The sequence below is a fragment of the Scyliorhinus torazame genome, chromosome 13, assembly GCF_047496885.1.
Source record: "Scyliorhinus torazame isolate Kashiwa2021f chromosome 13, sScyTor2.1, whole genome shotgun sequence".
Classification (NCBI taxonomy): domain Eukaryota; kingdom Metazoa; phylum Chordata; class Chondrichthyes; order Carcharhiniformes; family Scyliorhinidae; genus Scyliorhinus; species Scyliorhinus torazame.
Window position 1 is genome coordinate 120226523 of NC_092719.1, and position 15965 is coordinate 120242487.

Here is a 15965-nt window from a genome sequence, read left to right on the forward strand (position 1 = left end):
TAGAAGGGGTTATGAAAAGTCATTGTCAAATAGGGTTAAGGAGAATCCCAAGGCTTTCTACACGTACATAAAAAGCAAGCGGGTAGCCAGGGAAAGGCCCACTGAAGGATAGGCAAAGGAATCTATGTGTGGAGCCAGAGGAAATGGGCGAGGTACTAAATGAATACTTTGCATCAGTATTCACCAAAGAGAAGGAATTGGTAGATGTTGAGTCTGGAGAAGGGTGTGTAGATATCCTGGGTCACATTGAGATCCAAAAAGACGAGGTGTTGGGCGTCTTGAAAAATATTAAAGGTAGATAAGTCCCCAGGGCCTGATGGGATCTACCCCAGAATACTGAAGGAGGCTAGAGAGGAAATTGCTGAGGCCTTGACAGAAATCCTTGGATCCTCACTGTCTTCAGGTGATGTCCCGGGGGACTGGAGAATAACCAATGTTGTTCCTTTGTTTAAGAAGGGTAGCAAGGATAATCCAGGGAACTACAGGCCGGTGAGCCTTACTTCAGTGGTAGGGAAATTACTGGAGAGAATTCTTCATGACAGGATCTACTCCCATTTGGAAGCAAATGGACGTATTAGCGAGAGGCAGCATGGTTTTGTGAAGGGGAGGTCGTGTCTCACTAACTTGATAAGAGTTTTTCCGAAGAGGTCACAAAGATGATTGATGCAGGTAGGGCAATAGATGTTGTCTATATGGACTTCAGTAAGGCCTTTGACAAGGTCCCTCATGGTAGACTATAAAGGTGAAGTCACACGGGATCAGGAGTGAGCTGGCAAAATGGATATAGAACTGGCTAGGTCATAGAAGGCAGAGAGTAGCAATGGAAGGGTGCTTTTCTAATTGGAGGGCTGCGACTAGTGGTGTTCCGCAGGGATCAGTGCTGGGACCTTTGCTGTTTGTAATATTATATAAATGATTTGGAGGAAAACGTAACTGGTCTGATTAGTAAGTTTGCAGACGACACAAAGGTTGGTGGAATTGCGGATAGCGATAAGGACTGTCAGAGGATACAGCAGGATTTAGATCGCTTGGAGACCTGGGCAGAGACATGGTAGATAGAGTTTAATCCGGAGAAATGTGAGGTAATGCATTTTGGAAGGTCTAATGCATGTAGGGAATATACAGTGAAAGGTAGAACCCTCAAGAGTATTGAAAGTCAGAGAGATCTAGGTGTATAGGTTCACAGGTCACTGAAAGGGGCAACACAGGTGGAGAAGGCAGTCAAGAAGGCATACAGCATGCTTGCCTTGATTGACAGAGGCATTGAATATAAGAATTGGCAAGTCAGTGAAACGCCCGCTTTTTGACACAGGCGTGGGGACATAGCCCCACTATTGGAGAATCCCGCCCATTGACTACGCATTAATAAGGGCAACACGGTGACGTAGTGGTTAGCACTACTGCCTCATGGCACTGAGGACCTGGGTTCGATCCCGGCCCCAGGTCACTGTCCGCGTGGAGTTTGTCCATTCTTCCCGTGTCTGCGTGGGTCTCACCCCCACAACTCAAAGATGTGCAGGGTGGGTGGCTTGGCCATGCTAAATTACACCTTAATTGGGGGAATAAAAGACTGCATTAACACAGATGCGTGCCCAACAAGCTTGGGCTTCTTTGTATTTTCTATGATTCCCCCTAATTTTGAATTATTTCTAAATCTAACTGTCTCTTTACTCAGAGAGTAGTAAGGGCGTGGAATGCCCTGCCTGCAACAGTAGTGTACTCGCAAGCACTAAGGGCATTCAAATGGTCATTGGATAGACACATGGACGATAAGGGAATAGTGTAGATGGGCTTTAGAGTGGTTTCACAGGTCGGCGCAACATCGAGGGCCGAAGGGCCTGTACTGCGCTGTAATGTTCTATGTTGCAGCTGTATAGGACCTTAGTTAGGCCACACTTGGGAGTATAGTGTTCAATTCTGGTCGCCACACTACCTGAAGGACGTGGAGGCTTTAGAGAGGGTGCAGAAGAGATTTACCAGGATATTGCCTGGTATGGAGGGCATTAGCTATGAGGAGCGGTTGAATAAACTTGGTTTGTTCTCAGTGGAACGACAGAGGTTGAGGGGTGACCTGTTAGAGGTCTACAAAATTATGAGGGGCATAGACAGAGTGGATAGTCAGAAGCTTTTTCCCAGGGTAGAGGGGTCAATTACTCGGGGGCATAGGTTTAAGGTGCGAGGAGCAAGATTTAGAGATGTACGAGGCAGGTTTTTTTTTTTTTTACACAAAGAGGGTAGTTAGTGGGTGCCTAGAACTCGCTGCCAGAGGAGGTAGTGGAAGCAGGGATGATAGTGACATTTAAGGGGCATCTTGACAAATACATGAATAGGATAGGAATAGAGGGCTACGGCCCCAGGAAGTGTAGAAGGTTTTAATTTAGACGGGCAGCATGGTCGGCGCAGGCTTGGAGGGCCGACGGGCCTGTTCCTGTGCTGTACTTTTCTTTGTTCTTTGTTCCTTCTGCAGCCCCCTTGCTTCCTCAATACTACCTGTCTCTCTACAGATCTTTGAATCATCTGCAAACTTAGCAAGTGCCTTCAGTACCTTCTTCCAGGTCATTAATGTATATTGCAGAGTTGTGGTCCCAGCATAGATCCCAGAGGCATTCCAGTAGTCACCAGCTGCCATCCTGAAAAAGACCCCTTTATCCCCACTCTTTGTTTTCTGCCAGTCAGCCAATCCTCTATCCATGCCAGGATCTTACCCTTAACACCATGGGCTCTTAACTTATTGAACAGTCTCCTATGTGGCACCTTGTCAAGGGCCTTCTGGAAATCTAAATAAATCACGTCCACTGATTCTCCTTTGTCTAACTTGCTTGTTACCTCCTTGTGTCTGACAAATCTGTTAGAACTCTAACAGATTTGTCAGACACAACCTCCCTTTGACAAAGCCGTGCTGACTCAGTCCTATTTTACCATGCACTTCCAAGTGCTTTGTGATCTCATCTTTAATAACAGACTCTAAACTCTTACCAATGACCAAAGTCAGGCTAACCGGCCTATAATTTCCAGTCTTCTGCCTCCCTCCCTTCTTAAACAGTGGTGTTACATTAGCCACCTTCCAGTCCTCTGGGACCCTTCCTGCCTCCAGTGATTCCTGAAAGATCATTAATGCCTCCACAATTTCCTCAGCTGTCTCTTTTAGGACCCTGGGGTGTAGTCCATCCGGTCCAGGTGACTTATCCAACTTCCGACCTTTCAGTTTCCCCAGAACCTTCTCCTTTGTAATGGTCACTGCACTCACCTCTGCTCCCTGGTTCTCCTGGAGCTCTGGCATCCCACTGGTGTCTTCCACCGTGAAGACTGATGCAAAGTAACTATTCAGTTCATCTGCCATTTCTTTGTTTCCTATTATTACTTCTCCAGCCACATTTTCCAGTGGTCCAATGTCTATTTTTGCCTCTCTCTTACCTTTTATATATTGAAAAAATCTCTTCCTATCTTCTTTTATATTACTAGCTAGCTTGCACTCGTACTTCATCTTCTTCCCCCTTATTGCTTTTTTAGTTGTCCTCTGCTCGCTTTTAAAGGCTTCCCAATCCTCTGGTTTCCCACTAATTCTAGCCACTTTGTATTCTTTTTCTTTAGCCTTTATGCTGTCATTGGCATCCCTCGTCAGCCGTGGATGCCTTGTCCTCCCCTTGGCACATTTCCTCCTCCTTGGGATGAATTTCTGTTGTGTCTCCCTAATAACCCCGAAAAACTCCTGCCATTGCTGTTCCACCATCTTCTCCAATCAACTCTGGCCAGCTCTTCCCTCATGTCTTTGTAGTTACCCTTATTTAATTGTAATACCTTATATCTGATTGCAGCTTCTCCCTCTCAAACATCAGGGAAAATTCTATCATATTATGGTCACTGCTCCCCAAGGGTTACTTCACCTTAAGTTCCCTAATCAAGTCTGCCTCATTACACATCACCAAATCCTGTTCCTGTTCCCTAGTAGGCTGCCACAAGCTGCTGCAAAAAAACATCTTTTAGACATTCCACAAATTCCATTTCTTGGGATCAACTACCAACCTGATTTTCTTAGTCCACCTGCATATTGAAGTCCTCCATGATTATTGTAATATCGCCTTTTTTACATGCCTTTTCTATCTCCTAATTTTCTGCCCCACATCCTGACGACTGCTAGGGGGCCTGTACATAACTCCCATCAGGGTCTTTTTACCTTTGCGATTCCTCAATTCTATATTTGATCATGGCGAGCCCATTAGAGACTAGCTTGGACCAGTTCTCATCAGACATCCACATTGCAGTAATGGTCATTGTCCACAGCTCTGTGGCATGGCAGACTGGAGCCCAGTCATATCTCTTCATACCGGATTCTTCAATACAAACAGACACGGCTGCAGTTTAAGAATTAATTGTTGTAACTTTTAATTTTAATCACAAACCAATAATAAAGTATGATAAACTGATAGCTAGAAACAAATCTCAAGATGTTAGGTTTGTCACCCATATCAACATCTTAACATTTAAAATCTTAACTTCATCATCTTGTAAATTTAGTAAACCATTGCATTAAACATTTTTCAGTATTCAAAACTGACAAGAAACATGCAGTGTTCAACTAAAAAAAAATGTAACCCAAGTTAGTCAGGCTAAACATAACTTGGAAAATCATATTGAGCTGACATTTTTATTCATCAAGTATCCAATTATCTTATATGACCCATACAGTTTAAAAGACAATTAACTGGGATTACATCTGATTGATTTTTTATATTTGATATATAGCGTGGGTATTTTTTCTCAGTATAGAAAGAACTGTAGAAAGTTCCATAGCTTTCTGTCTGGCAATTTCCATCACAGTGTATAAGGCAAGTCCTGGGTGGGAATAGCAACAGACCCTCTTGGAGATCTGAAAAATACAAATAAACTGTTTGTTTTTTTTAAAAACCTAAAAACAACCCACTTTCAGTACTACAAAGCTGAACTGGACACAACAATCTCACATTAGTTTAAAGTTCTAAAACAGTTCCAATTTTGTGACATAAAACAAATTCTGCCTCCCCATCTTCCAGGATCTAGCATCATTACCTGGCTCCAGACATTTAGATGGTTTCTAGAAATCTTACTCGAGTAGATTACAGGAGTAACTTGGGGTTACTGTTTACCCATCTTCTTATGTGGGGAATCACGTAGTATTCACTGGGGTTCGATCGTTTGGCACAAATGGCCAAGTAATCAACTGAGCGCAAAATATATTCATGAGTGCACAGATTGGTGCTAAACTGAATTAGGACCAGGAATACCTCGGCTAAATTCTCTTTCGCCTCCCAAGTCCATGGCAACAAGGTTTATGGACAGCTTTCTCATCCTACTGCCAAAGGAGGGCAATTAATGTCCATTTAAGGGCCTCATCTTGTCTCTTTAACCCAGCAGCGAGAGGAGGCACTTTCCATGTGAAGCACGGAAAGCAAACCTGTGTGCGCCTCCATGGGGCTGGGCCATGGTGGTGGTGGTGGGGGGCAGCGGGGTGGAGGTGCTCTCATTCAAAGGCACTCAGTATCTGATCGAGGGACCCAGCATTGAGAAGGAGATTCCAACTGAAAGTCACCTCCTGCCCTTTCTGCCATTCACCCCTGTAACCCACCCAGTGTACCCCCATTCCTGTCATCACTCACCTGTGGCCTGATATCCAGCGACAAGACAAGGCCTCAAGTGGGTGTCATACAGCCACCACCTACATAGTGGCACTGTCTTTTAATATTGGAATCTCATTTGGAGAGAGCTAAAGAATGACTGGTATGGAAATGTCATCCTGGTTTCACATGAAAAACCTTGCAGCTAAGACAAAAAATGTTGTTCAGGGCAAGGGAAGGTGATTTTATCCTAAATCTTACCTCAGCTGTACATAGTCTGTCAGATTTATGTGGAGGTGAAATACTTCCTGGCACCAAAAATGTTGGATTGAAAAGGGAATTATGAAGCAATTTTCATTTTTATGCTATTTTAGCCAGAAAGGCAAATGTGTTACATCATTTACTCTGATTATTTTAAACTGATAGCTAGAAACAAATCTGAAGATGTTAGGTTTGTCACCCATATCACCATCTTAACATTTAAAATCTTAATTTGCATAGTTGAAACGTCCTTCAGAGGTTTAATCCCATCATCTTGCAAATTTAGAAGGCTAGCTTCAACTATTTTCACAGCTGTAGCTCATGTTGTAACATTCAGGAAATACTGTATTGCAAGCAAAGCATGCAATTTTTTCTGCATTGTGCGTGTTTTACAATCTTTTTTAGATTTCAGAGTGCTAATGGCTGTATGACTCGCCAGTTGCTTACATCTATTACCACATCAGTATGCGAGTAGACAAAAGAAACAGATATCAACTGACCCCTCTAGGTAAGAAATATGGTGCATCAGTTTCTACGACAATCTTCTCTATTGGGATTCTTCTTACTGCTTCCTTGGTCACAGCAGCAGTTGGGTAGGTTAATAGGGCTGTGAATCCAACTGACAAATTTGGAAATTCCTGTAGAAATGGTTCAATAACATCATAATGGCCTGTAAAGCAATGCCTGCAGAATGAAAGATCAAAACCCAAAATTCAAACCATGCCATGTTCTCGATCAAAAAAATAATTAATGACAGGAAGTCAGCCAGTTCATTCTTGGTAACTTCTAGAAACCAGCAACACAGACACCTTGGAACAGGTAGGTAACTTGTTCACCAGCTAGTGGAAGAGAAAAATAAAAATAATTGTTTTCGTCTAGCTCACTATGACTTTACAAGATAAAATGTGCTTTATTGTAATATCAGTTCATCTTTTATGGTGCTAGCTATAGCCACCTGATCCAGGACCTGGCGTATGGCTCCTGGAATAAAAACAAACAAAAATGCTGGAAATACTCAGAGGCGTCAGCATCTGTAGAGAGAGAAACTGAGGGTGGAATTTTCCCATTCCCTCAAAGGTGGGTTCAATGGCAGGTGGAGGGTGTGGGGGGGGGGGGGGGGGGGGGGGGGGGGGGGGAGAGAGAAGAGAAAGTTCTGAAGGAATCCGAAAACTGGTTTTACACTGGAGACGATGTCCTGCTGGTGTCTGCCATGAAGGATCAGAAATCCGCTGGAGAATAGCACAAAATTAACGTGCATCCCGCTAATGTGATGCAGATCCATGTTATTCTCTGGACTTGCTTTGCTAACCTTCGGGGACAGGGGGGGGTTTTCCAGAATATCTTTTCCATTTATTGAGCTATATTCGGTCTGCCTCTCCCAAAGTTACAGGGGAGAAGTGAGTGTCTAGTCATGATACAGCAGCCATCATGAGTGTGGGGTAGAAGGGCGGCACGTGGCAGGGCGGCATGTGGCACAGTGGTTAGCATTGCTGCCTGCGGCGCTGAGGATCCGGGTTCGAATCCCGGCCCTGGGTCACTGTCCGTGTGGAGTTTGCACATTCTCCCTGTGTCTGCATGGATTTCACCCCCACAACCCTGAGATGTGCAGGTTAGGTGGATTGGCCACGTTAAATTGCCCCTTAATTGGAAAAAATAATAATAATTGGGTACTCTAAATTTATAAAAAAACAAAAATGTATGGGATAAGTTCATACAGGACGACTGGACCAAAATTTAAAATAAAAAAAAAATAATAAAAAAAATAAATAAAAAAAAAATCACAATTTACTGGTAATGTCAGACCGAACCGAAGAATGAAAACCTCCTTGAAAAGGTGTTACATGGACCTCCGGGTGCGGCGATGACCAGCTAAGTCGCACGTTTCGGCAGCTCCCGGTGGAAAGGACTTTTGGGCTCTTGATAGGAGCTCCAACGGCAATTTTAACGGCTAAAAACACTGTGCGGTAAACCAGAAGGGAATCCCCCCTGGACACGGATGGAAAAAGGAGAGGAAAGTGGCCGGATTGCGGTGGATCCTCTAGAGCAGCGGCCAGGAAGGCAGGCACAAAGCAAGATGGCGTCGGAAGGAGGCAGTGTAATATGGGGCCCTGATTATATGAGTTCCTGCGGCGTTGCGTGGAAGAACTTAAAAAGGAGATGAAGAAGGAGCTGTTGGCCCCGATATTACAGGCGATTGAAGGGCTAAAGGAGGAGCAAAAGACCCAGGAACAGGAGCTTCGGGTCGTGAAGGCAAAGGCTGCTGAGAATGAGGACGACATACAGGGCCTGGTGGTGAAGACAGAGATGCACGAGGCACAACACAAAAGGTGTGTGGAAAGGCTGGAGGTGCTGGAGAATAATGCGAGGAGGAAGAATTTAAGGATTCTTGGTCTTCCCGAAGGTGCAGAAGGGGCGGACGTCGGGGCATATGTGAGCACGATGCTGCACTCATTAATGGGATCGGAGGCCCCGACGGGCCCGTTGGAGGTGGAGGCAGCCTATCGAGTTATGGCGCGAAGACCGAGGGCTGGAGAAATTCCTCGAGCCATAGTGGTGAGATTTCTCCGATATAAGGACAGAGAGATGGTCCTCAGATGGGCAAAGAAAACTCGGAGCAGTAGGTGAGAGAACGCGGTGATCCGCGTATATCAAGATTGGAGTGCGGAGGTGGCTAGAAAGAGGGCAAGCTTTAATCGGGCCAAGGCGGTGCTGCACAAAAGGAAGGTTAAATTTGGAATGCTGCAGCCGGCAAGACTGTGGGTCACACATCAAGGGAAACACCACTACTTTGAAACGGCAGAAGAGGCGTGGACATTTATTGTCGAGGAGAAACTGGAATAAGCGGGCTAGAAAAAGAACGTTTGGGACAAAGTGGTGGGGCGAATATGTGGGGTGAAGAGGGAGAAAAGGGGGAAGAGATGATTTCCCAAGTTGTTAATCCTGCGACCCTGTAACTTTTCTCTCTTCCCCATGTCGTGGGGGAGGGGGGGGAGGGAGGATGAGGAGCTGGGGGGCGCCGGCCATTGGGGGCGGGGCCAAATGGGAAGCGCGGGCTTTGTTCCCGCGCTATGGTAATCATGGCGGGAACAGGGAAGCAGGAAGCAGGGGGCCTCGCACAGTGAGAGCCGAGGTCACGGGGGGAAGCTGAGGTCGGCCAGAGTTTGCTGACTTCTGGGAGCAACATGGGGGGTGCAATTACGCTAGTGAGGGATCTAGCGGGGGGGGGGGTTAACTGGGTTGCTGCTGCTGAGGAGAAGGGGGAGCTGGTATGGGGTGGGGTGGTCGGGGTGGGAGGGCGCCGTTGGGGGGAGATACGGCTACGTGGGAACCGGGTGAGGAGCTGGATTGAAAAAGGAGATGGCTAGTCGACGGGGGGGGGGGGGGTAAAGAGCCCCCCAACCCGGCTGATCACGTGGAATGTGAGAGGGCTGAACAGGCCGATAAAGAGGGCACGGGTACTCGCACACCTAAAGAAACTTAAGGCAGATGTGGTTATGCTGCAGGAGACGCATCTGAAACTGATAGACCAGGTCAGACTACGCAAAGGATGGGTGGGGCAGGTGTTTCATTCAGGGCTAGACGCAAAAAACAGGGGGGTGGCTATACTAGTGGGGAAGCGGGTAATGTTTGAGGCAAAGACCATAGTGGCGGATAGTGGGGGCAGATATGTGATGGTGAGTGGCAAATTGCAAGGGGAGGCGGTGGTCTTAGTGAACGTATATGCCCCGAACTGGGATGATGCCAACTTTATGAGGCGTATGCTAGGACGAATCCCGGACCTAGAGGTGGGGAAGTTGGTAATGGGTGGAGATTTTAATACGGTGCTGGACCCAGGGCTGGACAGATCGAGGTCCAGGACCGGAAGGAGGCCGGCTGCAGCTAGGGTGCTTAAGGACTTTATGGAGCAGATGGGAGGAGTAGACCCCTGGAGATTTAGTAGACCTAGGAGTAAGGAGTTTTCGTTTTTCTCCTATGTCCACAAAGTGTATTCATGGATAGACTTTTTTGTTTTGGGAAGGGCACTGATCCCGAAGGTGACGGGAACGGAGTACACGGCTATAGCTATTTCGGATCACGCTCCACATTGGGTGGACCTGGAGATAGGGGAGGAAAAAGAACAGCGTCCACCCTGGAGAATGGACATGGGATTATTGGCAGATGAGGGGGTGTGTTTAAGGGTGGGGGGGTGTATTGAAAGGTACTTGGAACTCAATGATAATGGGGAGGTTCAGGTGGGAGTGGTCTGGGAGGTGCTGAAGGCAGTGGTTAGAGGGGAGCTGATATCTATTAGGGCACATAAAGGAAAGCAGGAGGGTAGGGAAAGGGAGCGGTTGTTGAAAGAACTTGAGAGGGTGGACAGACAATATGCGGAGGCACCGGAGGAGGGACTGTACAGGGAAAGGCAAAGGCTACATGTAGAATTTGACTTGTTGACTACGGGTAATGCAGAGGCACAATGGAGGAAGGCACAGGGTGTACAGTACGAATATGGGGAGCAGGTTGCTGGCCCACCAACTGAGGAAAAGGGGAGCAGCGAGGGAGATAGGGGGGGTGAGAGATGAGGAGGGAGAGATGGAGCAGGGAGCAGAGAGAGTGAATGGAGTGTTCAAGGCATTTTATGAAAGATTATATGAAGCTCAGCCCCCGGATGGGAAGGAGAGAATGATGTGCTTTCTGGATCAGCTGGAATTTCCTAAGGTGGAGGAGCAGGAGAGGGCGGGACTGGGAGCACAGATTGAGACGGAGGAAGTAGTGAAAGGGATTGGGAGCATGCAGGCGGGGAAGGCCCCGGGACCAGACGGATTCCCAGTTGAATTCTATAGGAAATAAATGGACTTGCTGGCCCCGCTACTGATGAGAACCTTTAATGAGGCGAGGGAAAGGGGGCAGCTGCCCCCGACTATGTCAGAGGCAACGATATCGCTCCTCCTAAAGAAGGAAAAAGACCCGCTGCAATGTGGGTCCTATAGGCCTATTTCCCTCCTGAATGTGGACGCCACGATTCTGGCCAAGGTAATGGCAACGAGGATAGAGGATTGTGTCCCGGGGGTGGTTCATGAGGACCAAACTGGGTTTGTGAAGGGGAGACAGTTGAATACAAATATACGGAGGCTGCTAGGGGTAATGATGATGCCCCCACCAGAGGGGGAAGCGGAGATAGTGGTGGCGATGGATGCCGAGAAAGCATTTGATAGAGTGGAGTGGAATTATTTGTGGGAGGTGCTGAGGAGATTTGGCTTTGGAGATGGGTATATCAGATGGGTACAGTTGTTGTATAGGGCCCCGATAGTGAGCGTGGTCACGAATGGACGGGGGTCTGATTATTTTCGGCTCCATAGAGGGACGAGGCAGGGATGTCCTCTGTCCCCGTTATTGTTTGCACTGACGATTGAGCCCCTGGCCATAGCATTGAGGGGTTCCAGGAAGTGGAGGGGAGTACTCAGGGGAGGAGAAGAACACCGGGTATCTCTGTATGCGGATGATTTGTTGCTATATGTGGCGGACCCGGCGGAGGGGATGCCAGAGATAATGCGGATACTTGGGGAGTTTGGGGATTTTTCAGGGTATAAATTGAACATGGGGAAAAGTGAGTTGTTTGTGGTGCATCCAGGGGAGCAGAGCAGAGAAATAGAGGATTTACGTTGAGGAAGGTAACAAGGGACTTTCGGTACTTGGGATCCAGATAGCCAAGAATTGGGGTACATTACATCGGCTTAATTTAACGCGGTTGGTGGAACAGATGGAGGAGGACTTTAAGAGATGGGACATGGTGTCCCTGTCACTGGCAGGGAGGGTGCAGGCGGTTAAAATGGTGGTCCTCCCGAGATTCCTTTTTGTGTTTCAGTGCCTCCCGGTGGTGGTCACGAAGGCTTTTTTCAAAAGAATCGAGAAGAGTATTATGAGTTTTGTGTGGGCCGGGAAGACCCCGAGAGTGAGGGGGGGATTTTTGCAGCGTAGTAGGGACAGGGGGGGCTGGCACTACCGAGCCTAAGTGAGTACTACTGGGCCGCCAATATTTCAATGGTGTGTAAGTGGATGGGAGAAGAGGAGGGAGCGGCGTGGAAGAGATTGGAGAGGGCGTCCTGCAGTGGGACTAGCCTACAAGCTATGGTGACGGCACCGTTGCCGTTCCACCGAAGAAATACACCACAAGCCCGGTGGTGGTGGCTACATTGAAAATTTGGGGGGCAGTGGAGACGGCATAGGGGAAAGACGGGAGCCTCGGTGCGGTCCCCGAAAAGAAATAACCATAGGTTTGTTCCGGGGAGAATGGATGGGGAATTTGGAGCATGGCAAAGAGCAGGGATAGCACAATTGGGAGATCTGTTCGTAGATGGGACCTTTGCGAGTCTGGGAGCGCTGACGGAAAAATATGGGTTGCCCCAAGGGAATACATTTCGGTATATGCAACTGAGGGCTTTTGCGAGGCAACAGGTGAGGGAATTCCCGCAGCTCCCGACGCAGGAGGTGCAGGATAGAGTGATCTCAAAGACATGGGTGGGGGATGGTAAGGTGTCGGACATATATAGGGAAATGAGGGACGAGGGGGAGATCATGGTAGATGAGCTGAAAGGGAAATGGGAAGAAGAGCTGGGGGAGGAGATTGAGGAGGGGCTGTGGGCTGATGCCCTACGTAGGGTAAACTCATCGTCCTCGTGTGCCAGGCTAAGCCTGATACAATTTAAGGTGTTACACAGGGCGCATATGACTGGAGCACGGCTCAGTACATTTTTTGGGGTAGAGGATAGATGTGCGAGATGCTCGAGAAGCCCAGCGAATCACACCCACATGTTCTGGTCTTGCCCGGCACTACAGGGGTTTTGGGTGGGGGTGGCAAAGGTGCTTTCGAAGGTGGTGGGGGTCCAGGTCGAACCAAGCTGGGGGTTGGCTATATTTGGGGTTGCAGAAGAGCCGGGAGTGCAGGAGGCGAGAGAGGCTGATGTTTTGGCCTTTGCGTCCCTAGTAGCCCGGCGCAGGATATTGTTAACGTGGAAGGAAGCCAAACCCCCGGGTGTGGAGACCTGGTTAAACGACATGGCAGGGTTTATAAAGTTAGAACGGATTAAGTTCGTACTAAGGGGTTCGGCTCAAGGGTTCACCAGGCGGTGGCAACCGTTCGTCGACTACCTCACAGAAAGACAGAGGGAATGGAAAAGAAGAAGACAACAGCAGCAACCCGGGGGGGGGGGGGGGGGGGGGGGAAGGAATTGGACGGACTCTCAGGGATGTTATTGTATATGTATAGGCACTTGTTTTAGGTAATGTATATTGGACTGTTGGATTGTATCTTTGGAGAGTATTTATCTTTGACAAGGCAGTTGCCATTTAGTTTGGTTTTTGTTTCTGTTCATATATTATTTATTTATTTGTTTAAAACTGGCCACTGTTATTTATATTGCTTTATTGTTGTTTAAAAGAAACACTACGTATGGTTATGTTTGGCCAAAAAATCTTGAATAAAATATATTTTTAAAAAAAGAAAAGGTGTTACACCAGCAACTACTTTCCCGGGAACTGAAAATCTATTGCGCAAAGTTAGGCAGAGAAACAAGTCCTTTATAATTATATAAATAAATGAGAAAATGGACAGAGTTACAATACAAATGTGTTGCCTGTATGACCGGAACATAACACAAACACATACATAAACCAAACTATCTGAATCTTGTGTGTTTATGATATTTGGAAAAGTATTCCACAATAGAAAAGATGAATGGTTAAGGATGAGTGGTCCAAGGTGCCCTGTAATTACATTTAGCAGTTAGGGCCAATATCCACACAGATTGCCATAAAAATTGACAGTAACCAAATGACCAATCTGACCACTGCGGCGGCTAGCTCAGAAGCTTTTCAGTCATTTTATTTCCAACAGGATCATCTCTCATTCTTTATTTGCATGTACTGCAGGATACAGATCATTGCAGAAGCATCCTTTAAGACAAACTCTCTTGTGGTTGAAATGAAAACACATCAACCAGCACAGAGGCTCTGTGCATAAAATTTATAAAGAACAGGAGCCAGAAGACTAGAGATTATCTTGAAGTCGTCATACATCCTGCGAACAGGAGGTTAAAATAACCTGACAAAGTCACAGCCCAAGTGGAATCAATAGCTTTTTAAAAAATAAATTTAGAGTACCCAATTATTTTTTTCCAATTAAGGGACAATTTAGCGTGGCCAATCCACCTATCCTGCACATCTTTGGGTTGTGGGGGCGAAACCCACGCAGACACGGGGAGAATGTGCAAACTCCACACGGACAGTGACCCAGAGCCAGGATCGAACCTGGGACCTCGGTGCCGCGAGGCAGCAGGGCTAACCCACTGTGCCACCGTGTTGCCCTGGAATCATAATCTTACCTATGAATCCTGTAGTCCTTTGGGACATTGGTTTTCATTATCTCAAGGAGGTCTTGGTCAGCATCCCTGCAATGTATGACAAGAGGCTTCTTTAATGCCACTGCAAGCTTTAGCTGTCGCTCAAAGACCTAAGAAAACAAGAATGTATTTATTTATAATCATTAAGCTCCTGGCCTTAAAAGCACCAATGATATATTGCTGAAGATGCGGTTTTTGGACAAAATGTTGACTTGCAGTTTTATTTGCCCACTAAGGCGAATGGAAAAGATGGCAATGGTACTATTTGAGGATCAGGGGAGCTCTACCAGTGTCTGGCTGACAATTATCATTCAACCAGCAGTAAGACACTCTTAAATCTCAGTTGCTGCTTATGGGACTTTGTTGAACAAAAAAATGGCTAACAGGTTTGCATTCAGAACTACAGTAACCAACTGGTTATAAAATATTTTGGGACATCTTGTAATTTGGGACAACTTGAAGAGGTGAAAGACAGTATATAAATGCAAGTTCATTCTTTGTTTCCCTCAAAGACTAAAAGAAAATCCCAAATGCCATTGGTTCAGAATTTCAGCTTGAAGGTTTAAGCTATACAAAAATTCTATGAGCGCGATTCTCCAGCCGCGTTGTGCTCTCGCTTGAGCGCAATGCGACTAGAGAATGCCAGGAGAGTCTTGCAGCGAGCCTCCCATCAGGCTCCGCACCTCCTGTCCTCCGAAGTCCCGTGAGATGTTGCAATCGGAACTCTGCCTCAAATGGGCAGGACCGAATGACGCTCGCGCATGTTGGGCGTAAACCTACTTACGACCTAACTGCGCGGGATACAGTGGCCTTCCTCAATTCTCCGGCATCCCCAGGGTGGCAGCAGCCGGGCGCCGATCGGTGCTGGTCCACACGTGAACCAGACATAACGGCACCGGAGGTGGCCCGGAGACCCCAGGGTGGTCAGGATAAGTGCAAAGTGGCCCCTTGGCCCACCCCTGGAACGTAAGCACCTTGGCACTGCGATCCTATCACTAACAAGGTACACAGATGGCACTGTCAAGCCAGCAGGAGGACTGCCTGGGTGCCAGTGCAAGGGTGCCTGAGTGCCAGGCTGGCATTGCCAAGGGTCAGGTGGCAAGGGGGGCCATGCCCATGAAATGAGAGTAGAGGGGGGGGTTTAAGGGTGGGGAAGTACAGGACAAGCAAGCAGGGGCCACTGTGAGGTTTTTTTTTTGGGGGGGGGGGGGGGGAAAAGAGAGGAGGTGGTGGTGATGGGTGGAGGTCCTAACAGGGAGGGAATGCTGTCTGAGGGCTTCGGGGAGCCGGAAGATGGGGTCCCATAGTGGTGTGTCCTCACTGGGATGTGTGCGTAGTGTCTATGGGTGTGTGTGGGGAGGGGGGGTGACATTGCCCATTGGTGGGGGGTGTGGGTGACACACAAGCTCACTTAGGCATTGGAGTACCCTTTCAAAATTGTGGCCCGATCTCCGAGTTCAGCTCCCAGTGCTAAAATAAATTCTAAGTGTGGGTGAAACCAGTGAGAAACTCCCCAGGGCCCAAAAAAGGGACGAAGGGTCATTGATTAGCGGTGGGGAACTCGCCGGCTCTCCCTGAAAAACCCACTACAAATTAACGTGGAAATATTTTGGGAGAATTGCGCACTATCATGCAATGTATTTATCCATATCAGCTAGAAATCCCAGCACTGATAGCCCAAGTGAAATTTCTAATATGTCCCTGACCAATGTGGCTGATACCAAAATATTTCAAA

The 15965-nt window shown here is 47.4% G+C and overlaps 1 protein-coding gene across 5 annotated transcripts in view; it reads right to left on the minus strand.

Annotated features, from left to right (window-relative positions):
• Positions 1-4406: 4406 nt before the first annotated feature.
• The window catches only part of tatdn2 (TatD DNase domain containing 2), a 53796-nt gene continuing 42237 nt past the window's right edge, over positions 4407-15965 (minus strand). For 2 of the 5 annotated variants that reach the window (XM_072472114.1, XM_072472113.1), the window contains exons 5-7: positions 14213-14340; positions 6353-6536; positions 4407-4867 (exon numbers count right to left, since the gene is read on the minus strand). In XM_072472114.1, coding sequence (XP_072328215.1) covers positions 4727-4867; positions 6353-6536; positions 14213-14340 — 453 coding nt within the window. In that variant the 3' untranslated portion in view covers positions 4407-4726. Of the gene's footprint in view, positions 4868-6352; positions 6537-14212; positions 14341-15965 lie in introns of those variants that run through there. The other 3 variants (XR_011934125.1, XR_011934127.1, XR_011934126.1) reach the window with 3 other exon arrangements.